General features: G+C 62.0%; 1 protein-coding gene across 10 annotated transcripts in view; it reads right to left on the bottom strand.

The window, feature by feature from the left end:
* The window catches only part of RBFOX3 (RNA binding fox-1 homolog 3), a 393881-nt gene that overhangs the window by 3915 nt on the left and 363319 nt on the right, over positions 1-26647 (bottom strand). For 6 of the 10 annotated variants that reach the window (XM_064495431.1, XM_064495432.1, XM_064495427.1 and 3 more), the window contains 10 exons: positions 18395-18649; positions 12050-12187; positions 10055-10108; positions 9181-9273; positions 7569-7629; positions 4273-4326; positions 3823-3955; positions 3188-3368; positions 2221-2285; positions 1158-1236 (listed from right to left, as the gene is read on the bottom strand). In XM_064495431.1, coding sequence (XP_064351501.1) covers positions 1158-1236; positions 2221-2285; positions 3188-3368; positions 3823-3955; positions 4273-4326; positions 7569-7629; positions 9181-9273; positions 10055-10108; positions 12050-12187; positions 18395-18616 — 1080 coding nt within the window. In that variant the 5' untranslated portion in view covers positions 18617-18649. The remainder of the gene's footprint in view (positions 1-1157; positions 1237-2220; positions 2286-3187; positions 3369-3822; positions 3956-4272; positions 4327-7568; positions 7630-9180; positions 9274-10054; positions 10109-12049; positions 12188-18394; positions 18650-26647) is intronic. The other 4 variants (XM_064495429.1, XM_064495434.1, XM_064495426.1 and 1 more) reach the window with 3 other exon arrangements.

The raw sequence follows: 26647 nt of genomic DNA, 5'->3' as shown, positions 1-26647 counted from the left end.
AAGTGCCAAAGAAGAAAAGTTGGGGGAAAAAATGGAAAAATCTTAAAAAAAAAACAAAACCTCAAAACAGAAGAGAGAACCCTCTGAGAATTAATGAGAGCTTTTAGCTAGCAGCTGCGTGGAGGGCCGGGCTGATCCTGGAGCCAAGGGGCCTGCAGGCCATAGCTTCAGGGCCTCCATCTGGGAGTGGGTGTGGCCCCCTAGACGCCTGTGCCCAGTGGCGCCCAGCAGTCACCGCAAGCTGCTTGGGATGTCTGAGGCTCGTTAAAAAAAAAAACAAAAAACCCAAAACAAAACAAAACAAAAATCAGGAAGCAGTAATTAAAACCAAGGGAGGTAGAAAAAAAATCCAGGTCATTTCTGAACCTCCTCCCTCTTTACGCCCCCCAAAAATGTTTTCATCTTTGATGCTGGATGCCAAGCTAGCTAAAAACCGACATTAACACCCCCTGGGGCTGGGGACCAGGTGGGCCTGGGAGGTTGGTGTCCGCTGGAAGCAGATCTCGGGGTAGAAAGTGAATTGGGCTGTATGTGTTGACAGCTGGACACACACACACACACACACACCCCTCCGGCCTCAGCAAGCCCGTCAGGAGTGTGCTCCCTGCACCCCCCGAAACTAGCGGGCAGAGGCCCCAACTTCCCAGGAGAGGGCCTGCAGCCCCAGCCGGGAGGCACTGAGGGGCCACAGAGCAGGGGCCTGGGAGAGGAACAGCGGGGAGGCCTCGTTCCCACCTTGACGTGAGGAAAGGTACGCAAGGGTGACAGGACACAGAGGGATCGTGGCGCAGACACACCCACACGAGGAAGAGCGGAAGCCCTGCCTGCCCGGGGGCCTCTGCCCGGGAGGTCTGGTCTGGTTTTCCTGGTGGGGGGAATGGTGGGCCCGGACTGATTTTAGTTACAGGGCCCAGAAAGCCACACCAGGACGCTTCCCAGACGACTGGTGGTCATCACTGGGCAGCTGGCCATCTGGGCAGACCTGTCTCCCTCTAACTCCATGAGGGCGCAAAGAGGCAAGTCCTCCCCACAACTCAAACCCAGGCCTTGGTCCTTCCAGGCACCAGGCTGACGTTGGGGTCACTCCTCTAAGGGCCTGACCGCGTCCCCTTCTCACCGCAGTCGGCACAGGGGCAGCCCGGCCCCAGCCTCCTTACCATGGTTCCAATGCTGTAGGTCGCCGCGGGGCCAATGGTGTGGTGGTAGGGGTCAGCAGCCGCGTAGACTCTGCCGTAACTGGGGAGGGGAGCACACGGAGTGGGTGTGAGAGGTGACGGAGCAGGTGAGGGGTGGCAGCAGGTCTCTGGCTTCCTCCCAGACGGCACCCCAAGGCCCCTCCCTCCTTCCTGCCTGTTGGGAGGGAAGTGTGGGGAACACAGCCGGCCACCCTTGGATCACATCCAGCACGTGCTGACCCTGAGTGCTGGCCGGCGGTGCACCTAACAAAACCCCCAGGCACGGGACGCAGCATGAGGCTGAGAGGAAGGCGCCCCCTGCCACTGGGAGGGCGGGCCAGGCAGTCCCCAGGCCACAGCAACGGCTGCCCTCCATGAAGCGCCCACTGCCTGCGCACCGTGCACCGTGCACAGGGGCCTGCATACTTCCCCACGCAAGAGCTCTGCGACCAACAGACCGGGTGCCCACAGGGCAAGGTGCAAGGCCAGGCCACGCCACCCCCACTGAGGGCCTGCCCTCAAAACAAAAAAGAACCACCTTCTGGCCTCTGGGTGTGCTCACAGCCCGCAGAGGCTGCTGCCCCCGAGTGGCTCACACCACGCCCCTCTGCCCCTCCTCGAGGCTCTAGGGTTTCAGACCTGGGAGCCGAGAAGGGTCAGAGGCCTGCCCAGCGGCAGAATCAGAGGTCCCTAGTAACCCTTCTCACTTGGGGCCTGCAGAGCACGGGGAGGGAGGTCAGGCCTCCAAGTTGGGCATCTGAGGAGCTGTCTGCTACCCAAGAACTGGGGTGTCCCACGGCCTCCCCTGCCGTGCAGGCAGGAAGTGATTACAGAAGAGGGCTTGCTGGCTTGGGGTCTCCCAGCTCACTTGCTCTCCTCTGTTCAGACCCTGTGTCCACCAGGAGGAGGCACCGCCAGGTCCTGAGCTGGGGGTAAGGCTTCCTGTCTATCTGAACCCAGCCCTATGGACCGTCCACTCCTCCGCGCCCCTGCCCCGCTCTCCCCGCCCCGCTCTCCCCGCCCCGCTCTCCACCCCTGCAGGTACCTGTCGCTGTAGGCGGCCGCCGCTGCTGCTGCTGGCTGAGCGTATCTGTAGGCGGCATAGCCTCCCTGCAGTGTGGGGGGGACACGGCACACAGGCTTAGTGGGGCAGATACAGCCTTTCAACCCGCACTATGGCCAAGCGAGGGGTAACTGGTGAAGGCCTGGGAGCTCCTGGCTTCTGGTCTAGTGGAGGTCTGGGGGCTGCAGACTATCAACTGGCATGTGTCCATTCACCATTCATTCATTCATTCGTGCGTCCATTTGTGCACTCGGCACACACGGGTGCGCGCCAATTACACGTCTCACTGTGTTCAAAGCCTGGACACAAAGGAGGTGCTTAGAGGCCTGCCGCCAGGCCAGCTGCGCCCCTGACTTTGATGCTGGCGAAGCCACGGATGCTGCCCTGGACCCTGGGACGGGTCAGGTGCAAAGGGCATTAACTCAGACCACGTCTCAGCCCTGGCAGGAACGGCTCGTTGAATTACAGGTGACCGCCCAGGATGGAAGTGAGGCCTTGTGTGGGGTGGGGGTTGTCCGCAGGGCTCCGAGCTAGAGGAGGTGGTGAGTGCCGCCCCACGAAGGGAGAGAGAAGAGACAGGACTCATCAAGGGGTCCGCCCTGGAGCCCCTGCCTCCTAGTCTCTCTCTGGGCCTTTGCAATGGACAAGGGGTGCCCTCGGGGACTCATTCAGTGACCCCGATGTGGTTAGGGAGATGAAGGAGTCACCTACTGCCCCCGTCACAGCACCTTGTGAAATGACGACGTGCCTGGCTCATCCAGCTTCTCGGGGCTCTATTATTGCTCCCACCCAAGCACCAATAAGCCAGGTTTCGCACTGTGCTGAGGTCGCCCTCTTGGGTTCCCAGGATGGGAGGGGGTGGGGGGGGCAGGGAGAGGAGACGCTGACTGTTCACTGACACACATGAAACGCCTGATTCCACCCTCCCCCTCCTGGGGGCTGCACTTACATAAATCTCAGCACCATAAAAGCCATCCTGATACACGACCCTGGAAGCAAACGGACAAGAAAGTGGTGGGAACGCTGGAGAGGCGGGGTAGGCCGGCTCCGGAGTCTGCTGAGCAGGGAGGGGGCAGGGTGCCGTCCCTGCCCACGGGACTGGCATTTTAACAAGCGTTTGCTCCAGGGCCCTGTTTCGGTATAACAATAAAGTAACACCCTTGCTGGTCAGCTCCTTTCTCCCACAAACCCAGGGGCCCACAGGCCCACCTTGCTTACCCCCCCCAGCTCCACCCCACGCCGCTGTCCCGCCATCAGGGGTCAAGGGCACTGGACTCCAGGGAATGGACCAGGGAGGGCTTAGAGAAGGTCCACTGAGCTCCAGGGCCGACCACGACCCATGAAAGCATGGGACGAGGTCCTGGGGTGGAAACGTCCCCCGCATGCCAGTGACCCTGGGATCCCGTGGCAGGGTGGAGGTGGGGGTACTGAAATGGAGGTGACTGCAGGGTGAAGGTTGGGGTTCCCCAGCTCCCCCCGCAGTTCTGGGAAGGCTGCCTAGCCCCTCTGGCTGCCCCAGGCCTCCCTCCCCACGCCCCTGGGCCTTTCTCCAAGCCTCCCTCCCTGTGCCCCCCAGGTACTCACGCTCCGTAAGTCGGGATGGGGGGCGGAGGCGGCGCAGCCCGAAACGTATTATACACGGCCCGGCCCCGGCCCCGTAGGTGCGCGCCCCTGTAGGCAACGGCTGTGCCGGTGGTGGGGTAGGGGAACCCCGTCACTGCAGGAAAAGGGGCCCCGAAAGGAGACAGGGTGAGAGGGAATGCTGAAAGGAGGGCAAGCAGGAGGGCTGGAGCCTGACCGCAGCCTCACGAGACACGCCCTACCAACCACGCCTCCTGCCTGGCCACACCCACCTGGCCACGCCCACGCCCGACCACGCCTCTACCTGCCACACCCACCCGACTACGTGCCTGCTTAGCCACGCCCCTGGCCGCGTCTCCCTAGGCCAGGGCCTCCCACCCAGGACGACCTGGCCGTTGACGGCCCAACACCCGGCCAGGCTCGCCCCAGCCCCGCTGCGCTGCTCAACTTTACCTGCATAGAATTCAGGCCCGTAGACTGCGCCTACCACCGGGTTTAGCTTCCAGCCTAGAAGAGAAGCAAAGAAACCCAATCAGTCTTCCCCAGTCTCTCCCCACCTCACGCTATGCCTGGGACCCCCAGAGACTGCAGGCTGAGCCCCATGGGGACATTCTGAGGGCGTGGTCGCTGCGGAGGACCAGCGGGACCCCTCCCTCGGCAGTCAGGGTGGATGGATGAGACAGGAGAACAGACCCTGGGCCCCGCTTGGGAAGCTGCAGCCGCAGTGGCTGAGGGCCCTCTGCTCCCTAATGAACAGGGACACAGCCACTCCCCCCATCATCTGGTGTCTTGATTCTTTTCAAATTGCACTCTTCCCTAGCCTGCCCAGGGGCTTCCCCTGCCCCAGGGCACCAGCCCCAGCAGCTTGGGGTCTGCACTGACTACAGAAGAGCACTAGGAAGGAAGGTGGGACGCACTGCAGACCCCCAGTTGGGATGGGGGTGCTGGTGGCCTGCATGCTTTAGCGTCTGACAGCCCAAAGGTGGGAGCTGTCTTGTGTGGCGCCTGGCTGCCTTCCAGGTGGGTCAGGGCTGCCGGCAAGTGCGTGGCCTTAGCTGGCCACCTCTTCCACCTCCTGTCCATCCATCTGGGGCTGACGGAGCTCCTGAGGGGCTCCCTTTCCCCGTGTTGAGTCCTGCTCTCACTATCCTGTGTCTGTCTTTCCCCAAAGCAGCTGGTGGGAGGGCTGCCCTGGGAAGAGGTGGGGAGGAAGGGCCTTGGGATTCGGGATAATGAGGAAGACAGCTGGCATTTCCAGAGCACTTTACCGCATGTTCTAGACCCACCACCGAGGTAGGTGTTGTGCCCTCTCATTTTACAGGGGAGCAAATAGAGGCTCAGGGAGGCATAGCAGCCTCGAATCACAGGGCCGATGAGTGGCAGAGCCAGATTCCAGCCAGAGTCAAACCAGCAGTGGGATTCTAGACCCAGGGTCCTGGCCATTCGCTGACCCCCAGCCTCCCCTTCTCTGCAGGTGGGACGGCTGCTCCAAGGCTGGTCTTCCTCTCCCACGAGGGACCCAGGTGCAAGGGCAAAGTCCTGCTCCCACCTGTGGCTCTGGGGGTGGAAACCAGCTGGCTGAGCCCCAAGTGGTCAGGGAGTGAAGGCGGGTGGGCTCATTTGATCAGGCCCAGCCCTGGCCCCTCAGCTTCCCCGGGTCTCATCCCTGCAGCCCACCCCAGGCCCAGCTCTGTGTCCCTTTTCAGTGTGTGAGGATCCAGCTGTGATCCCCAAACCCAGATTCTAACAGCCCCACTACTGGGCAGGTGGCTGGTGGCTGGGAGGCGTCCAGGATGGAGTTTCTGGGGCCTTGCTCCTCCCGGGGCGCTTCTCCACACTGGAGAGGAGACTGTGTGCTGCCTCACATCCCTGGTCCACTATCCCACAAGCAGCCCAGATGTCTGTGCTGAATGTTACTGCTGGGCCTCTGTGATCTTCTATAAATGCCAGGTCAGGAGGGAGGAAAGGCTCCAGTCCCAAGAACTGAGTCTTCTGAGTGAAAATCCGTGATGGAACAGAGTCCTGGAGGCAATGACCCAGTTCCGTCCAGCAGCCCTCCTGGGTCCAGCCTGAGAGGGTGCACTTCCGCCTCTGATGGCCCTGGCACCTCTCTCTGCCACTTCTGGAATCCTAGGTGCATCCGCCTGTTGTTCTGGCCCCGTGAAACCACCTGGGACCCCACATGACAGAGGCAGCCTGAGACCCATCTGGGTGGGTCCTTTGTTTCTTTGGCAAATAGTAACACCCAGTCACACCTGTGAGCTTGTTTCCTGCAGCAGAAACTTCTGCCCCTAGACTGACTGATGAATCTGAGCCCTCTGGAGCGTTCACAAAGTCAAGCTGCACCTTTAGTCACCAAAGCCCATGAGCTCGGCTTCACTGCCACCTGCAGGGGGCCCAGGGCCAGCCCACTGCAGCCCTGGTTGCTCTCTCTCAGGCCAGTGAAGATGTTTAAATGAAATGGTTGTTGCTGCAGAAATGAGCAGAGTGATGTCTTGATTCTTTTCAAATCCCCCTCCCCAGACTCCCTGCCGTTCAACCGGCATGGGTTCCGTGCCCATTCCCCGCTAAGAATGCGGTTGTTCAGGGATGGATTCCCTTCTGAATCCTATGTTCACCCAGAAAGCAGGGGCGCGTGGCTCTCGGGAGAGGAGTGGGCAGCCCTCATGATCACCCTGACCCTGTCAAAATGTCTACCTCTTCCTTTCCTGTGCCAAGCACCAGGTCACAGAAGTCACCCCCAGCATGCGCTGCAGACAGGTGCAAAGCAGGGACCCCCAGATTTTCAGAAAGAACTTGAGCTCTGACAGTCCTCAAAAAAGCAGGATGGGAGTGACAATCTAGTCTAAACAGGGACCGGCCGGAGCCCTAGCCCTGCCCTAGGAGGTCAGACAGGGAGGCCCAGCTGGCAGGTCAGGAGACAGATCCGCTCACTGTCCCGCCCCAGGCTTTCCACGCTGGCTCGTCGCTGGCTCCACGTGCGTCTGACCAGACAGGGAAGAGGCTGGGGGCGGCTCAGTCCACTCCGTCCCCGCTGGGGGTGGGAAAGCAAAGCCCGCGCCCTGGCAGGAGGCGCGTCCTGACCGAGCAGGGCTGCTGCTCCCTCCCAAGGGGACGGGGCTAAGGAGGCCCCGGCGTGTTGCCGGCTACGCTCAAGCCAGTTCCCTCACCTGGCGGAGTTAAGGCACGTGGCGGCCGAGAGCGGCCCCTCCACTGCTCGCCACAGCCAGCGTTTAGCACCAGCAGTTTTGTCTTCACAACCGGCCGTCTCTGCGTACGGTCAGGTGCCAAGCGTGCGGACGCTAGACCGCTCAGCTGACGCACATTACTGACCAGCGGGGCCTCCACCTTCCAGTGTTTCCAAGGCCTGGGGGTGGGGGGGTGGGACTGTCCCTTTAATTGTCATCATGCTCGTTAAATACTGAGCGCCTCTAGCCCAGGCCTCCCTCAGTGCCTAGAAAAGAAGGAACAATCCAGGAAGTGGCCACTGTCCCCCTGCGCCTGAAGCCCGTCCGAGGCCTCTGGGTGCTGTGCTCGATATGGGGGGAGGGGGGTTTCACCAGCTGTGGGAGTGTAGGTGGCAGCGGGGCCCAGCTCTCCTCCTGCCTCGCTGACCCATCGCCTTCTGATGGTGGCAGAGCTGGGACCCGAGGGCCATTCAGCATCCAGGGAGGCCAGCCTCCAGCATTCTGGGGTCTTCCTGCTCCCACCCCCGCCGGCGGCCCTGTAGCCTCCCCTGGGCCCCTTACCATTGGTGTAGGGGTTCGCAGTCTTCTTGTTGGTCATGACTCGTGCTGTGGCATTATTGACCTGCCCGGAGAGAGGGAGGGAGAGGCTGAGGGGAGCATTAGCTTGTGGGCCACTGGCTGCCCCAGTCCTGCTCTGAACTCTCCGTGGCCACCTGGGAGGGGGCTGGGGGCTGGGGAGGAGGCCCCGGGGCACCCAGGAGGAGGCATGGGACAGCCTCTGCCACCAGCCTGGACTCCCACCACGGCCTGCCCTCCTCCTTGGCCTCCTCTCTTCCCCATGCTGCTCCCCTTCCCGGGATCCCGGGCCACCACTGCTCCCAGCACTGGCCGGTGCCCCGCTTGGCCCAGGCCCTGGCCCCCGGCTCAGGCACCACGTCCAGCCCCTGGCTCTTGCCCTTCACATGGCTGTTCCCACAAACCGAGCCCCAGCCACTCTCTGGCACCCCAGGTGGCTGGCGGACTCTGCACAAAGTGCTCCTAGCCCAGCTAACAGACCGGTCCCCAGGACGCCTCTGCCCAGTGGCTGCCGAGGTGCTCCTAGTGGTGGGCGCTAGTGTGGCCACCCCTCCCTGGGGGGGTAGCACCCCTTCCCCTCGAGGCCAGCAGAGACCTTCCTCAGGGGGCACAGGTGCCTGTGGGGACAAGGCTGATGGGGAGGGGGCAGGTGGGCACCAAGGTGGTGGGTCCTACTGTCCAGACATCTAAGCCTCCGGTCAGCCTGCCCAGAGGGCCAGGGTGGGACGGAGGAGGGAGGAGCAGGAGGGCCTCTGCAGAGGGAGCAGAGAACCGGGCAGGTGTGGAACTCGGGGAAGGGGTCTGGGTCGCGCCGCCTCCCCCATGTCCAGGTGGGCCGCAGCCTCTTGTGCCCCTGGGCGCTGGGCGGGAGCCTGGCCGAGGTCAGCGCCTCCAGGACCCCCTCCCCTCCTGGAAACACCCCTCAAGCCCTCCCACCGCCCTTCCCATGGGAAGACCCCTCCCTTCTCGGGCCGCCCTCGCTGCCCTGCCTGTTCGGGAAGCCCAGCTCCCAGAACCAGAGCCACAGCCCTGAGTGGGCACACGCAGCCCCCGGGGCGGGGCAGGGGGCCCCCTCGCCTCCTCTCCCTTCTGCTCCTCTGGGCTGGCTCCCTTTCTAGGCCCTGGCCGCTTATTGCTGCCGACCCTCTGGGGGATGAAGACCAGAGGCAGACTGCAGACGGGGGCAGTGTGGGCAGGGGGAGACCTGGGCAGCTGCGGCTCCTTGGTGAGGGGGCCGGGGAACTAATGAACCCCTCCCAACTAGGGGACAGACGTGGCTGGCTGAGGTCCTTGGAGCTGCCAAGCCTCAAACACATGACTTCCGGGGCTCCTCCCAACGTCTGGATGAGCCCGAGCTTGGGAGGGGGGCTGTTCCAGGAAGGAGAGGGAGGGGGCAGGGTGAGGGCCCTTGGGTGAGTCTGAGGTCTAGACCCACAAGGGGCGGGTAGCAGGTGGTGTGCTCGGCCCTGCCTCAGTGGGGCCCTGCCACCAGGACCGGCCGGGCCATCTGCAGGGCATTGGCGGGGAGGGCGGGGGCCCGGGGTGACCGGAGGCAGTTCTCAAGGGCGTCCCTGCCGCGGCACACTTATCTGAGCACCTCAATTTTCCGTCCCTCTACGATCGTCCCATTCAGCTTCTCCCGGGCTCGGTCAGCATCTGAGCTAGTTTCAAAAGTTACAAACCCAAAACCCTGTGAGCGGAGAAGGACAGACACGGAGAGAAAGACATAGGATGAGAAAAAGGAAAAAAAAGGAGGCGTGGGGGGGTGGGAGGGGGCAGGACAATGGGGGGAGGAGGGAGAGAGAGAGAGAGAGAGGGGTTGAGTCAGGTGAGTTGAAGGAGAGACTCAGGCAGCCCAGAGGTCAGTCCTGGTGCCACCGGCAGGATGCCCAGGAGGGGTGAGGCCCCAGGTGGGGGCAGCCGCTGGCCTGGCCTAAGCTGGCCTGAACTGACCGCCTGGCACCCAAGGGGACAGGCCAAAGCAATAAAAGAGATGCTGACCTGACCAGGGACCAGGATTGTTGCCGTAACCCCGGCTGGGCTTCTGGACCTGGGGTGGGCAGCCCCACCCATCTACACCCCAGGAGCCCCGAGGGGGTCTTCCCATCCAGGAGCAGGGAGCACCCTCCCACCTGCCCCCCGCAGGCCCTCCCCCAAGCCTCCAGGCAGCTCCAGGGAGGCCAGCGGCCCTGGGGGAGGCTGGGGACCCAGGCCCAGGGGCTGGGGTTCCAAGTGCAGACAGAGAGGTCCGGGCAGCATGGAGAGGAGGCAGCATCGCAGCGGCGGCAACAACAGAGACAGCGGGAGGGGTGGAGGGGGGGCGGGCGGAGGAGCGGGGAGTACAAGCACCCGTGTCGCTCAGGGGTCCTCAGGCTCGAAGCTCTCCAGGACGGAAACGCACATTTCACACGTTAGCCTGGCGGGACCTACAGCCGGCGCTGTAATGGTGGCGGCCTCTGGGTGGCACCCACCTTGGAGCCCCGCTCGTTAAAAATGATCTCCACGTCTAAAATTTTTCCGAATTGCTGCAGAGACAGAGACGGGGGTGGGGGAGACAGGTGAGGGTGGGTTAAGACCGCCGGCCTGGCTTGCCTGCTCCCACGGGACCTTTGCCAACTGCTCGCATCTGGTCCTCTGCCCCGGGCCCCCATTCTGCCTCCTGCAGGGATGAGGAGGGGCTCTTGGTGTAACCTGGCAGGGTGGGGGGGCCGGGACACCCCTCTCCATCTTCTGGTGCAGAGAGCTTTTCCTGCCAGGACACTGGCCCCATCTGCGGTGTCACCAGTGTTCCTCTCCACTCCCTGCTGGGACTTTGCCACAAATTGCTGACAGCCAGCCCTGCTTCACCTACAACAGGTACAGGGCTCTGGATAAGCCCTTCTTAAAAGGTGGGATGCTGAGGGGGAGAGGAGCCCCTGGAAGAGACAAAGTGCCTGGCAGGGACCCCGTGCTGCCTGCCGTCTGTGCTGTTTGGGGCTGGGCTGTGGGGTGCAGAGGGCAGTGACCCAGGCCGCTCTGCCCGACCACAACATTATGACTTGGCTGGGCCCAGACGCTCTGGCTGCCCCTTACCTGCCCCATCCCTGGCCCAGAATCCCCAAGGGGCAGCCCTGTCTCCCTTACTGGCCGGTGAGACCGGGAACCTGTGAACCAGGTCCCCTAAAATGCCAGTCGAGGACCTGAGGCCTCCAGGGCACACAGTTGATGGGTTTTGCCTTCACCCCGTAACATTCAGGAGGTGGGTGACATGGGGGCAGTGAGTCACATGGAGCCAGACAGCGAGGCAGTACCAGCCCTGCCGAGCACCAGAGAGGGAGGCCGGTGCACCCCCACTGTGGGGCCGGGCGAAGAGCTGGTGGGCGCCTGTGGGGACCCAGTGTGCTGAGGCCCAGGATGAGAGGACCAGACGGGTGTCCAAGTGGACCGATCTAGTGACAGCACTGGCTTAAGTAGGGGCCCCAGGCTCAGAGGGGCTTGGCAGCTGCCCAGGCCCAGGCCCAAGAAGGGGCAGAAGCCCTCATCTTCTGATGATTCTAAATCCTGCCTGCACTCCACTGGGTCAGATCCAGTGGAGTCTGGCCCCCAGGAAGGGGAGTGGATATATGGGGCAAGGGCAGGTGTGGGGGCAGGGTCCACCCGAGGCCACCTCCCCTGTGCCTGACAATTCCTGTTTGGGCTGAGGGGTGACCCGAGGGCAGGGCTGGGGTTCAGGGGTCAGGGCCTGCCTGACTTGGGGCAGAAGTGGAGAGGGGGCATAGGACAGGCAGGTGGAGAGTCTGGGGCAGAAGCAGCATGGGGGGAGGGAAGAAACACGGGCCAGAGCAGGCTGGGGGCCTGGGTGCGGGGCTGAACCCAGGCTGCTGCCCCCTCACCCACCCGCTGGGCAGCCCTGCAGGTTGTCACAGTAACCCTGCAACCAGCTGGAGTCCTACAGAGAAATCTAGGAACAGCCTGGAGAATCCAGGATGGGAACGCGAGCTTGCTTCCCACCCTGTGTTCTCTGTCGTCCCACCCACAGCCTGGAGGAGGCGGGGCCGGAGAGGTTGAGTGCCTGGCGCACAGCACACAGGACAGGCAGGGGCTGCTGGGTGTGAGGCCAGGAGGCTGGGCTGCCCCTCCAGGTGCTCTCTGGGGGTACGGGGGTCAGAAGGACGGGCCAGCAGAGTGATAACCTGCCTGCACTGGCCCAGAGCCTGAGGGGACTCTATGAGCCCTGAGGACAGGTGGTGAGGGTGGTGGGTGGATTTCTGCCTGGGGGCTGGGGGTGGTAGCCACACAGATCCCTCCACCTGAGCCTGTGTCCTTCCTGGGCCCTCCCACCTCCCAGCTCGGGTCAGGGAGGGGCTGGACCCGGAGGGCAGTGGGAGGCCGGAAACCCTGGGAGCTGCTCTGACCCCCTGGCTCCGTGCTAGGGGCGGGGTGGGGACGGGCGGGGGGCGCAGATGGAGGGGACCGCACACACTCACCCCGAACATTTGCCGCAGGTCGGGGTCCCTGAACCGGAAGGGGATGTTGGAGACGTGTAGCCGCTTGGGCTGCTGCTTCTCTGTGGGGTCGGAGGGGTGGAGCGGCTGGCTGTCCGTCTGTGCCGCCTCGTCTGTCTGCTGTGGGGAAGGACCCCTTCAGCTCCCATCCCGTAGCAGGGGAGGCTCTAAAGACCAGATCTTCCCCAAGCCTCCTGGACTCCCCTATCCCGGGGCCGGGATCCTCGAGGGAATCCGGGGGGGTGATTCGCTCAAGATTCAGAGCAGCAGGACCTCAACCTCAGAGGCTCAGGGGCCCCACCTCGGAGCCTTTGCCCGAGCTGTGCTCAGGACGCCACCGCAGGGCAAGGCCTCCCCAGCCCACTGCGCTCTCCCCCCACCACCGGCGGCTTGGCCTGGCCACAGAGGTCTGACCTCAGTCCCTTGGCTATTGCGGTTCTTGCGGCCATGCGTGTACCCCTCCCCTGACAGCGCGACTCTTGGGAGCACGGGCACCGTTCTGGTTTCCAGGCCAGGTGAGAAACTGGATGGATCCCAGAGCCCATCCCCAGGCACACACATCTGTAGTGGCCGCCCGTCACGGAGGCCACCTCGGGGCTGCCTCTTATTTTGGCCCTGCTCTGGGGCTTCGTGTCTTCAAAGGCATGGCAGTGGCCACATCCAGGCCTTTAGAACTGGTCCTTGTTTTAGACCCGAATGTTGGTCAACAAAGGGGCTCCCAAAGACCTGGGTCTCAGGAAACACAGCTGCCACAAAGCAAGGCCCCCCTTCCCGCCAGCTCCCCAGGAGGTCAAGGCTGTGAAGAGGCCCCGGACGTGGCGCGTGCGGTGAGCAGGCCCTCTGGGCAGCGAGTGCAAAGGGTCTCCCAAGGGACTTCAGAAGGGACAGGCCCCCAGCTCACAGCCAGGCTGGCCTTCAGCTTTGTCGGTTCCTGACTCATTAGGGCCAAAGACAGGCTCATCCGGGCTGACTGCGGGGAGGACTGACCAAGGGGCCTGGTGGTCCTGGTAATCATGACCTGCGGGCTGGCGCCTGTGGTTAGTGTCCGGGAGCAGAGCTGGTGACAGACAGGGCAGGTGGACAGACGCCGGCTCCCTCCCGCTGGGCTCCTCTGGGGGCTCCTCTGACCCAGTGCCCCCCTCCCCTCCCCGTGGGGATAACGGGCCGAGATGCAGCTTTTATTGCTTCTTTCCCTTTTCTACCTCAAGTCCCGACACCCCTCCCAGGTTTTCTGAGGTCACCTCCCCAATATACTTCTTGGACTTGAACCTTTGTCTGGGAGTCTGCTTCTGGGACAGGACCCCAGATGAAGGCCTCAGGGGCCTGGCTGTCTGATACGCCTGGAGAGAGCCAAGGCGGGAGGGCGGGGTCCCCAGGCTTGGGCTGGACTTTGCACAAATGGTGGTCCCAGTGGCCATGGTCTCCCATGTGGCTGGAGGAGCAGAGGCAGCTGGCCGGCGGTGAGAGGCTGGGACGCAAACACCTTGAGGATGCCCAAGAGGAGAGACGCCAGATACCACTTCCTACTGGCTGTCAGGAACTGCCCTTTGCTCCAGGTGGGTGTCTGTCCACTAAAGGAGCGCTGACCAGTAGGTACCACAAGCCTCCCGGAGGCAGGACGGGGAGCAGGTCCCTGTGTCCGAGCTTTGCGCTGTGGCGGAGGAGACGGAGCCCGAGGGGTGGGGCCTCGCCAAGGCTGAGCTGCAGCCAGGGGCCAGAGGTCTGGCTCTGGGCTCCTGAGTGGCTGCCCTTGATGGCTGCCCCAGTCACCCTTTCTGGAAGAACAGGGCCGCTCCCACAACTCCTGCGCTCAGACAGGAGGCCTCTGCCCAGGCCCCAGGCAGCAGGTGCCGCAGGAGAGGGGAGGGGTGTCAGCAGCTCCTGGGCGCACATCCCTCCGGGCGGCTAGCTGGGAGGGGGTCTGCAGGGGTAGGGGCACCTTGTTTGAAGGTCCCTTAGACTCAGCTCTGTTTCCAGTTGAGGGGAAGCACAGGACGCACACTCCCAAGCGTGGGTTTGAAGTCACCCTCTTCTCATGCGTCTGGGGACACGTGTGACCTTGGGCGCAGCAGGTTGGCCGTTCCACATGAGGCAGGCGCGGTTCTGAGGAGCGAGTGTTCTCTGAGCCCCAGTGTGGGGCTGCGGTGATCCTGTGCCTGTGCCTGGGGTTCACCAGGTGCCAGCCCCCCACTCCCAGGAGCACACCTTCAGCAGGGAGGTGTCTGTGGAGGAGCAGCTGGTGTGGGGGGAGTCGGGTGGCAGGTCTCCGAGAGTCCCGGTCTGGCCGGCACAGGCCCTCGCTCTTGATGGGCAAAGCCTCTGAACTTTTTGGGGACGCTTGGGGGGTCTTTCCCCCAAACCCAGGACCTGGAGATGCCCAACAGCCCAGCCCCGTCCCCAGTTGTCCTGCTCTTTCTGTCCCAGGCAGCAAGCAGGCCTGTGCTTGACCTCCTGACCGCCCGTCCCAGCCCCTGAATCAAAGCAGAACCGGTCGTGCGTCTGCTGATCCTTCAGAGGTCTGAGCCCTGCTCTCTGGCTAGAACAGGCTGTGGCTCTCCCCTGCAGTGGTCAAGGCGCGCCCAGTGCCCCGTCACACACCCCCACCTCATGCACTCCACACACCTGTGCCCTCTGCTCCCGGCTACAAGTGACTAATGGACTCACCCGGAGTTGGGAAACTAGCGGGAGAAGGCATGCAATGCTGACTTTGGGTCAGCAGAGGGCAGCAATCAGCGCAACCTGGCAATGGGAATGGCCCAGCTCACACACAGGAGATGGAGAGCCCTGGGTGGGGTGGGGGGCACTGATGAAGCTGGGGCATCTGGGGCCGGGCTGGGATGTCCTTTCTGCCCTGCCAGTAGCAGGACTGAGCCCACTGTGTGTCTCTAAGGTCCAGGGTCTCCTGCCTCTGCATCCCACCCCAAAGGCCCTTAGGGGAGTAGCTGAGAGTGAGGTGGGAGAAATGGGGTGATGGGGGCAGGGCACAAGTAAGCAAGGAGCCCCCTTGCGCCCACACGCAGCTGCGGACAGAGGCAGATAAACGGGTTCAGTGACTGTGAAATTGTGAGACGTGTGGAGAAGCCCAGAGGGAACCGGAGCACTGGCTGCCCAAGGGGAGACGGAGGCCTTTCCATGTTTATCGCGGAGGCCCAGGCAGCCTGCGCCGCCTTCCAAGGGACCTGAGTTCCCTTTTCCTTTTCTTAAAGCCATCTCTGCCTTTCGTTCTCAAACGTGGGGGGAAGACAAACAGCAGCAGCAACACGCCTCCCCCACAACTGCTCTCCGTGGCTCTGCTTCCGTGTCCCCCCATCTGTGTTGCCTTCGCCGTCAGGGGCCCCCACCCCTTTCAAGGCAGGAGCCCAGCCCCTGGTAGGTGGGGCGGTGTATCTCCCACCCTCGCATTCTGCATCCTCGCCTGGGCCTCCCCAAGCCCAGCACAGGGAGAGGCCAGAGGGCCCCGGGCAGGGGCCAGGAGGGCCAGTGGGGCCTCGGGCAGCAGGTCAGGCCCCGGTGGCCATCACGGGGATGGAGCCAGGCTGGCTGATGGCACACAGGAGGAAGCAGCTCTTGGAAAGGCCCCTTCTCTGCGGCCCCATCTCCCCTCACCTTTGGTCCTCCAAGACCTCCCGGGCACTCATGCCGGGACGTGGTTCACCCCTGGTGGGCGGCGATCCGGCCTTTGCAGGAGGCGTTCTCTGCATGCGGCCTCGAGCCATCCACGCACCAAGTCTTCTTCAGAACCTCAGGCGGAGCTGTGCGTCCGCTCTGGACTCTGCAGGGCGCTGTGCTCCGGGAACTCTCTGCTGGGCCGCGCTGCCTGCTCACAGCCCGCCTGCGTTGGGGCGGCACCCGGCTGAGGCTCACCCTGGGCTGGTGCGCTCCCACAAGGGCCAGCTCCTTTCCCTTTTCTTAAGCCCCCGGGGTCAAGAACGCAGGGGGCCGAAGGCCACTGCTTCAGGTGGAGCTTCTGATGCTGCAGCACTTGCCGGTGGGGGAGGACACACAGCCACGGGGCAGGGCCTGCGAGGCCCCCGGCGCAAAGATGAGGTGGCCCCAGAGGACGCTGCTGGACAGGGGCAGGAGTTTCTGAGAGGACGTCCCACGATGCAGGGTGGACAGCTGGGTGGGGAGGACCCCTGCCGGGGACCTGCGGGACCCTGAGTGTTTGCGTGCTCCCGGGAGGTGGGCTCCCCATCCCTTACCCCAGGGGGCCCTGCACAGTGGGGCGGGTGCCTTCTGACAGAGGAACGTAGTTGGCGCTGTGATGACAAATGGACTCGTCAGCCAAGAGAGGGCAGGTCTGGGCCGAAGCTGGGAGTCCGCACTGCCTGCTGGCTCGTTGTACCAGGAGTTTGTCTAGGTAGAGGTGGCTCCGGGAATCTGAGAGCCGCCCAAGGTGGAAGGCCTCTGCTTGAAGGAACACTCCGGGTCAGAGCACTCACGCCCTCTAGTGGCGGCCCGAGTCTGCTGTGTGGCTCTGGGTGTCCTCGAGGTCACCTGGTAACCCAGTAACTTCCACCTGCGGGGCCTCCGTCTCTGTATACCGACAGAAGAGCAGCAGATCCGGACCCCCTCACAGGACTGAAGAAACCCCAGCCCGCCCGAGAAAAGGAAGGTCCTCAGGCCGGGGGGCTCTCTGGCCCAGGTGCTTTCCTGGGAGGCGCTCGGCGGGGCAGGGAGACTCCGGCCTCTTGGTTGGATTCCCTCCGGGAGACCTGGGTCCTCTCCGGGGCCGTGGACTCTCGCAGGCACGGGGCGGAGGTCAGCACTGACCCCGTCCGCTCTTCCGCCCCTGCCCTGTGGGAAGTGACGGCCCCCGCAGGGCAGGGGCGGGTCTTCCTCCCGCGCGCCCCCAGTGCTGGCTCAGCGCCCGCATGGCACAAGAAGGCCCCCGCCTTTGTGTTTGCCGTGGGAGGCCTCTGTTCCTGCCGCGGGGGTGTCAGCTGTCGGCCTCGGCGTTGATTGCGAGTCTGCTCATCTGCTGGGTCTGCGTCCAGGGTGAACCCCTGGGGCTCAGCTGTTGTTCACAGGGAGGTGGCAGGAGGTTCGTCCAGACACACCCCGTCTGCCGTTGTCCATCCCAAAGAGACCGGCCGGCTGGTGGCGGACCATTCACAGTGAGGCCCCCGGCTCCCGCCTTCCCCTCTCTCTTTTCTGAGCACACACGGGTCGTGATTTGAGAAATGAGAGGTAGCAGAAGTGGCAGCATCCAGGAAGTTCTAAGGCCCGTGGCCTTGCCTTTCCCGTCGGTGGAAACCTGGGGGTGTCTACGGCAGACACCTCGCACCAGGGACGCCGGGGGAATTGAAAATCTGATGGCTTGGCCCAGACTCAGGCTGGGCAGCGCTCCGAGCAGGCAGAAGGGCACTGGCTGGGCCCCAGACGAGGGTCCGGTCCAACCCCAGGGGGCAGCTTGGGTGGGCTCCCTCTCCAGAGAGTTTGGATGATCCTGCCCACGTGGCGAGGGGAGGTGAGATGGGGATCCATGCAATATCTGGGACCCAGGCTGGATTAGGGGGCCAAGGGGGCACACGGAGGTTGGCACCCATCGGAAGGCCGCTGGGATGGTGCCGCTCCTGGGCGGTGCAGGGTGTGCTGGCCTCCTGCCTCGTGCCCGCCAGCCAGCACTGGGATGGAGCCAGCGTGGCCGGCTGGAAGAGCCCGTAGCCCCAGAGCTCAGCCGGGAGTGGGCCCACAGAGAACGCGACAGAGGGGTCGGGGAGGGGGATGCAGCAGCCTGGTCTCCGGGGGGCCACCTTTCCCCAGGTCGGGCTGGGGCGGCGGCCACTCCTGGACGTGAGCCTTTGGTATCAGGAAATCGCGGAGAAGTGCCGGGCTCAGCATATTCTGCTTGGAGCTGCATTACCACCACATAATTGAAGCTATCTGATTGGAGGGCAGCCAAGCAGGTAGATTACAAGTGATTAGAAGTGATAGGAATGCCTGCAACCCGAGACAGCTCTGGGGCCTGGGCCTCTCCTCGCTGCCGCCAGCCCCTCGCCCCCGCCCCACGACACCAGGCGAGCCCAGGCCGCCAGCCTCGCCATTTCTCTCACTTCCCATTAACAAACAGGTCGCTGACGGCTGAGGACACGCTCCATCTCCCAGACGAGGCAAGAGTTGGCCTGAAGTTGCGGCCTGGGGAGGCGGGGGGTAGGGGTGCTCACCAGAAAGATCCTTGGTGTTGGATGGTCAAGAGCTCGGAGGCTGGGAGCTCCTTCCAGGGGTGGGGGGACCCCCGCTACGGGGCTGCCTCTCCACACACAGCCCCCTGGTCCCTTCCCCACGGGCACTCCCCCTGAAGTTCTGAGGCTGGGGGGCCCTTACCGGCACTGTCTGGGCCCCTGCAATGGGCTGTGTGCTGGTCTCACTGCTCGGTTGCTCCGGGTGGGTCTGTGCTGGTGTGTACAGGGTCATGCCGTGCTCCGGGGGGACTGGGGTCTGGCCCGAGTAGTCTGGCGTGGGGTGCGGTGGGGGCGGGGCGTACTCGGCGGGGATGCCGTTCTGTGGCGGAGGGGGGTACTGGGCTGGGGGGTAGGGCTGGGCCATCGCTTCAGGTGGAGCCGTGGCGTCCTGATTGCCCTGCGGAGGGAGAGCGTGAAGCTGGTTAGACCCCTGCTGTGGCCCAACACTGCCCCCTCCCCAGAAGCCCCTGTGGTCTCGACACTGTACTTTCAGCAGCATTTTCCAGACCCCCTAGGACGGGGCACCCTCAGCCGGGAGCACCAGCTCAGAGGGCTGCAGGGGTGCCCAGGTCTGGGGTGAGACACCCTTGTGTGAACTTGTCAGGCCCGAGTACAGCAAAGCATTGTTCTTGTCTTTTTAATCCACCTAATTAAAAAAAATGAAATATTTTGAGATAACTGTGGACTCACACACGGCTGTAAGAAATATCTGGGCGTGATCCCGGGTACCCTCTACCTAGTGTCCCCAGCGGTGACTTCTCGTGAAGCCTTTGCACCAGGAGACTGACGTGGGTCCAGTCCAGACAGAGCATCCTATCAGCACCACGACGCCCCACCCGGTGACCCGCTATAGCCACACCCGCCTCCTCCTGCCTTAGAAGGACTTCTAAGCCTCAGTTTTCTCATCAGTCAAGCAGGTGTGAGGAAATACGATTCACAGCCTGCAGGGAAGACAGCTGGAGTGGACCATGCAGACAGGGAGCCTGGCACAACTCGGCCCCCACGGTGGCCCCTGGTGAGGTGCTGTCAGTGGGGCACCCAGGGTTCTGGCCTCTGTCTTGAGGATCGCCGAGATGTCCCAAAGATCCCCCCCGTCCTCTGGAAGGCCTGCTGGGAAAATGCTCCCTTGACCCTGACCCCAACCACCCCGGGGCTCTTAGAAGCCCTGACCCTTGGTCGGGCCCAATAATGCCCCAGGACAGTGGTTCTCCAAATGGGGAGCCAGGACCCACAGCATCGGCACCCCTGGGAACTGGTCAGCATCACAGATTCTCAACCCCACCCCAGACTTCCTCCAGCGAAGAGCCAGAACCACTGATACTGGGTCATAAAGAACAGCCCTGGAGGAGGGGGACTGGGGTCCTTGTGGTGTCAGGGGTGCAACAGGTGCTGGCTTTCCCCACTCGCTGTCCCTCACCATAGACACACCGGAGGGCAGGCTCACAGCAGCCACTCTGACTAGGTGAGGCACCCAATGGCCTTCTGAGGGTGTCCCCAGGAGAGTTTCCCCACCACCTAAAGGACAGGTGCCTCCTCTTGCTGGAGTAGCCCCCAGAGTGGAAGGACCTTGCACAGACGTGGACAGGCTGAGACTTGTCACTGCTTTCCTGACGCCCTACGGAGGCTAGGACCTCATGTGAGGCCCCCATCAGCCTCCGCATGTTTTGACCTCCGCATGCTTAAGTGTCTGTATCCTGCCCACCTTCCCCCCGAGACAGGCGCTCCTTCCAGCGAGCACACCGGCTTGCTCTCTGCCCTTCCTTCAGCTGGTTACTGTTTATTCACCCCAAACTATTTATCGGGAGGCTGGGGGGGCCAGGCTCGGGGCTCCAGTGGATAGCCCTTGCCCTTGTGGGGGGTCTGATGTCCAGTGGGAGAGCAAATTCAACTAGCTAGATGTTGAACCACCTGTTAGAGTGGGGGGGACTGGCCACACGAGAGCAATGGAGATTGAGCAGAAGACTTGGGTGTTCTGCCTTGGACAGCCCTGGCCTCTGCGCACCGTCTGCCTGCCCATCTCCCTTCCAGCTGGAGGCCTGAGGCCCCAAGTCTCAGTCCGGGCCCAGCCCCGCCCTGCCCCCCAACCCCCCGGTGCCAGCCTCTGCCGTCATGGTGCCGACACCCCTCACTCCTGGGGGACTCTTGGCACCGAATGAGCAGGTCTTGTCCTCCTCCTCTGTATGACAGCCCCAGGTCCCCTCCCTCCCTCTGCAGAAGCCGGGGCAGTGTTCACACTCCTGACAAGAGGAGGGGAACACGCACGTGCACGCTCCCTCACACTCATGGGGCCCGCCCCTCGCTGGAGGGTCCTGCCTCATTGCTCTCAAGTAGCCGGGAAGCCCCATTACCCAGTCGGCCAACGCGCAGACCATGTCCCTGGTTCCCGGCTGGGCTGCGAGGGAGAAGGGGTGGGCTCAGGATGAGGGAGGAGAGGGGCCAGAGAGGCGGGAGCCTCGTGCCTCGTGCAGGGGTGGAGGGGCACCTGGGCTCCAGGATGTTGAGGATCAGGATGGGGGGAGGCAGGGCAGGGAGCCCAGGAGAGCAGGAGGGTGGAGAGCTGGGGTGGGGAGAGTGTGGGGGGGCGCGGGTGAGGGCGAGGGCGCTGTCAGCAGCCTCTGGAGATTAATTAACTGATAAATAATTGATTAGAACCTTCACTAACTTACATCTTCCCAGTGCCCCCTCTTCCCCACCTCCTCCATGGCCCCGAGAAAGGGGGGCTCCTCTCCTATCTGCTGCCTTTCCACCCCACCCACACCTCTCCCCAGTGCCCTCTTCCCTGGGTCCTGTTCTGGCAGAGTGACAGCTGCCAGTCACTCTCACTACATGGTTCAGGGGCTGGAGCCTGGAGCCCAGACTGTCAGGGGCGCCTGCAACCCAGTAGGGGGACCCGGCGGTGTGTTTGGGGTCCTGAGTGCCTGGGTCTGGAGGGCTCTAGGGTGGGCAGGAGGCAGCTGTGAGACAGGACATTGAGGGACATCTGTGACATGAAAATAAAGTCGGCACATATGAGCACATGGTACTCCCTGCTCTGCAGACGTTAACTTGGTTAATCCCCTCCCACCTACAAGGGGGACCCTACTTCCTGTCACATTCCTTTTCTTCCTTCTTCCCCGTCAGTTGAAACCACAGGCAAGGAGACGCTGGGCTTGGCAGCATAAGCTGAATGGACTCCCCCTGCCAGGCATCAGGTCACCCCAGATGGCCTCATGGTTTCAAATGATTTCAGAGCAGTTTGTGAACAAGTCTGGCTCCTCAGGGGATCGTGAATTCCCAGAGATGGGGGACCACTCACCCTCCATCCCCACATCCCAGCACTCAGCGCAGCACTCTGGTGCTCAGTGCACATTGGATGGGTGGGTGGGTGGATGATGGAAGGATGGATGGATGGATGCACAGATGGACAGAGAGGTGAGTGGATGAATGGATGGATAAAAAGATGGATGGAAAGATGGATGGAAAGATGGATGAAGAGTGGATGGTCATAAATCGTAGCAATGTTTTCCTGGGTCAGGCTACTGAGGCAACAGAAATAAAAGCAAAAATAAACAAATGGGGGAGGGTATAGCTCAGTGGTAGAGCACATGCTTAGCACGCAGAAGGTCCTGGGTTCAATCCCCAGCACCCCCATTAAAATAAATAAATTAATATATAAATAAATAATCCTAGTTACTACCTCCCACCCCCCAAAAATAAACAAATGAGACCTAATCAAACTTATAAACTTTTGCACAGCAAAGGAAACCATAAACAAAACAAAAAGACAATCTATGGACTGGGAGAAAAGATTTACAAATGATGTGATTGACAAGAGCTTAACTTCTGGAACATACAAACAGCTCATACAACTCAGTAAGAAAAAAACCAGACAACCCACTCAAAAAATGGGCAGAAGACCTAAACAGACATTTCTCCAATGCAGATGTACAGATGGCCAACAGGCACATGAAAAGATGCTCAATATCACTGATTATCAGAGAAATGCAAATCAAAACTACAGTGTGGTATCACCTCACACCAGTCAGAATGGCCCTCATTGAAACGTCCACAAATGGTAGATGCTGGAGAGGCTGTGGAGAAAAGGGAGCCCTCCCGCACTGCTGCTGGGAATGTAACCAGGTGCAGCTGTTGTGGAAGACAGTATGGAGGTTCCTCAAAAAACTAAAAGTAGAGTTACTCTACGATCAGCAATCCCACTCCTGGGCATATATACAGAGAAAACTCTAATTTGAAAAGAGACATGCACCCCAATGTTCACAGCAGCACTATTTACAACAGCCAAGACATGGAAGCAGCCTAAATGTCCATCAACAGATGACTGGATAAAGAAGTTGTGGTGTGTATACAACACACACACATACACACACACACACACACACACACACACACACACACACACACACAGAGGAAAACTACTCAGTCATAAAAAAGAATGAAATAATGCCATTTGCAGCAACATGGATGGACCTAGAGATGATCAGACTAAGTGAAGTAAGTTAGAAAGAGAGAGAAAAATGCCAGATGATATCACTTATACGTGGAATCTAAAAAAAATGACACAAATGAACTTATTTACGAAACAGAAATAGACCCACAGACATAGGAAACAAACCTATGGTTACCAAAGGGGACAGGGTAGGAGGGACAAATTAGTAGTTTGGGATTAGCAGATACAAACTGTTACACATAAAATAGATAAACAACTAGGTCCTACTGTACAGCACAGGCAATTATATTCAATATTTTATAATAACCTTTAACGAAAAAGAATATATATCTGTATAACTGAATCGCTGTGCTGTACACCAGACACTAACACATGGTACATCAACTGTACCTCAATAAAAAAAAAAAGTGGCTGGATCAAGAGTGAATGGAGGAGCAGGTGGACGGATGGGCTGAACCTGAAGACCGTGGTCACTGACGCCCACTCCCTCTGCACACTTGTCCCTCCCCCGTCCTCACATTTGCCTGGCGCGCTCGGTGAGATTAGCTCTGCCCGCTGCTCTCCGTGGCCCATACCGGGGGAGAAAAGCACAAAATCCCCCTGATGACTCGCTAGACCACTGCCTGCCGCCTGGCACCGCCACCCACTCCCAGTGACCCTTTCCCGCTTTCCCCCCAACCCTCCACACCCGCTCGGGGACGACCTGGCTTCTTGTTCCTGTGGATCAGGGAAGAGAGCGTCCGAGCTCACCTGCTCACCTCCGGCCTCTCGTCCTGCCCTCGGCCTTCCCCCCGCCCCGTCCCCGGGACGCACACCCTGCTCCCGGCTGTGACCGTCACTGCGGTGCACGCTGGGGTCCAGCTCTTCTCATCAGCAGGCGCCCGCAGCCCTGGCGACTGGCTGCCTCTCCCCCACGAGAGGAAAAGGAAACCCTCGTGACCACACAGCTCCTTCAGCCACAAAGCCCGCAGCGAGCTGGAGAGCGAAGTTTCTCCAGCGAGCCGCCTCGGCCGCGGCCCCCGGCCCCTCTACCCCACCCCAGCCGCCGCTCCCTGGGCCGGCCTTGGGCGAGGCTTCCTCCCGGCCGGGCCGGGAACTCCGCGTCAGTCCCCAGTCGCCGTCCGTCCGGCCCGGGCCCGCAGCAGCCCTGAACGCGCCGGCCCTTCCCGTCTCTCTCGACGCGCGTTCTCCTCTCTCGGTCCTGACACACCTCTCCCTTTACTCTGGAGGAGCTTCTGGCCCGGCTGGGACCAACCACTCCAGGCCGACAGTAACAGTGGCTGGGAGGCAGTGAGTTCTGGGGACATCAAAGTTCGTTCACTGGGCAAAGGGGAACTGAGGGCCCCGGACACAGAGGGCGGACTGGGGACAGGGCAGGTGGCGGGGAGCTGGTGCAGCTGGTGAGGGCGGGGCTGGGGTGTCTGCTCCTCTGGCTCCCTCCCTGGGAGGCTGTCTCCGGCTGGCTCTGTCCCAGACCACAGGGGACCTCCGGAGGGGCAGCTTGAGGACCCTCCCTCCTTCTTGGTTCCAGCTGCTGCTTCCTCCTCTGCCCTTAGGCCTGGGGTGGCGACAGCTCCGTTGCTGTGTGCACTGTCCCTGGCTGTTCCCCTCTCCCACCCTCCAGATACCTCTGCAAATAGTCTCCTTGTGAATCAACTTGCGCTATCCTGGAGCCAGGGCGCCACCTGCCCCCTGCTGGATCCTGACGACACGGTGACAGGGGATAGAAGGGCTGGGTCTGCCCAAGGAACGGGCAAGGAGGGGCTCAGACCAGGGAGGGCCTGGCCAGCCCCTCGGGAAGGCCCTGCGGCCAATGGCCTTGTCTTGGCTCCTGCACCCTGGGTGGGCCTGCCTTTGGTGCCAGACACTGAGAGCCTAACGCCGCCACGTCTGGGTGACCCTGGGCACAGCCTGACCTCTCCGTGTGTGGAAAGGGGGCCGTGACTCATCTGCCTGGAGGCAGGGGCTGGGCAGGGGGACCCTCCCTCCATCAAGATCTGGAGCTAAGACCCTCCAAGTGTCTCTGCCCGCATCACCGGCCCAGTGGATGTGGCTGTGAGGGTGTCCCGCCTGAATTCATTGCCTGAATTCCTGCGTCTCACGGCCAGCGACTCCCATCTTCTGGAGTGAGGGTCCCCCGTGTGTGTGTGTGTGTGTGTGTGTGTGTGTATGTGTGTGTGTGTGTGTGTGTGTGTGTGTGTGAGAGAGAGAGAGAGAGATGTGCTGGCAGGATGCTCAGCGAGCAGGGTGATGGAGGGAAGGGAAGGGAAGAGAGGAAGTGGCAAGACAGAGCCCCCCCAGCCCCTCTCCGAGCTCCCCCCTGCGCACAGCCACTCCACAACAATTAGGCTAATTGCCTCTCAGACTCCCCGCCCCCAGAGGGAGGGCGCCGCAGGCCCCTGGTCCACGGGCCAGGCTGCAGAGTGAAAGGAGGCTGGCGGCAAAGGCTGGGCATCCAGCCATTTCTCCACCACCTCTGGGTAAAGCTGGCTCCCAGACAGGGCGGAGGAGGGGCGCACGGCAGAACCGTGGGCCCTAAGGACCAAACTGTCAGGAGGGTGATCTGCTGTCCCGCCTGACAAGGCTCCCCTGCCCTGAGAGGGGAGCAGACGGCCACCCTCACAGCCACGCCCCCGGCACTGATCTTTACCCAAATCGCCAGCATCTGTTGAGCCTCCTCTGCCTGGCACAGGGACACACAGGAGGTGAACAGGGCATTTGCGCCGTGCCGTGCCAGTAGGGCCTGCCCTCGGGCCCCTGCAAACTCGGCCGAGGCAGGTCTCATGAGCTGCATTTCACAGAGGGGAGGCTCGGGGAGTGAGTAGAAAAGCTGCCCCCAGGGTCTGAGGCACTCCTCTTCCTGACGGCATGCACTATGCTCGTGTCGTGGCATGGATATGGTCCTTACACAGAGGAGGAGGGCCCAGGGCTGGGCCTTGGACGTCACCGCACATGCTCCCATGGATGGAATCAGGACAGAGGGACAGATGTCAACTTCCTAAGCCTGGAGCAGGGGCCAGGCCAGAGCCTTCATGTGGCGTGTGACAGTTCACTGGGCCAGCAGAACAGGAGGGTCAGTTTCCAGAAGATGCCAGTCCAGAGAGGCCCCTGTGAGCATCCCTGGTCTGTCCTCCAGGCCTCCCCCACTCTGTGCCCATCACTTTCGGAAGGGGAGGCAGCCGGCCTGGGGGCTGACTGTCGCAGGCAGGACACGTGGGTTCAAGTTCCCCAGTGACAGCTGAGCCAGGGGATCTCATGGCTCTGACCTCCAGCTGAAAGCAAGGTGGTCCTGCCCTCCCAATCCCGAGGCATGCACGTGGGAGGCTGTGGCCCAAATCTCTGAAGGCCAGGGAGTCTGCATCCCGGGCAAATCCGAGACTCCTTCAATCCCCAAGTCTCAGACGGGGGTGACCGCAGGTGACACCTGACCCAGCCAGGCAAAGTGACTCTCATCTCTGTGCTCCCACCAGCGCCCCGCCCGCTCTGCTGGAGAGAGTCCAGTGATGCACGGCTGCTGCCGTCGTGGACGCCGCTTCCCTCTGGGAGCCGCTGTGCCAGGCAGGGTTGGTGTTCTTGTGCCTGCCAGCAGGGGTGACAGCAGCGGTGTTTGTGAGCTCACTCGATGAATAAGCACTGGGCACCCACCAGGCCCAGGCTCTAGATGTCTGGGGTGCACTGGCCAGCAGAGCCCTGCCTCGGGACCAGACACCTGGGGGAGGCCCCGAGGGCATCAGCTAAATCTGAATTGCGGGACGTGACTTTTGCGGGACAGCCACTTAATCTTCCCATCGTGTTCAGCTCAGGCTAACATTCGAATTTCCTAAGTGGCCAACCAACAGCGGGGGAAGGCCAGGTCCTCCCCAGTGGAGGGTGAGTCCCGGAGGCCTCCTTTTGAGATCCTTCCTGCCCGCTTCCAGCCCGCCACCCCAGAAGGATGCACGGCAGAGA

The sequence above is a fragment of the Camelus dromedarius genome, chromosome 16 (genome assembly GCF_036321535.1).
Source record: "Camelus dromedarius isolate mCamDro1 chromosome 16, mCamDro1.pat, whole genome shotgun sequence".
In the NCBI taxonomy this organism is placed as follows: Eukaryota; Metazoa; Chordata; class Mammalia; order Artiodactyla; family Camelidae; genus Camelus; species Camelus dromedarius.
The sequence above is the reverse complement of the archived record's forward strand: the minus strand, read 5'-3'. Positions and strand labels throughout refer to the sequence as shown.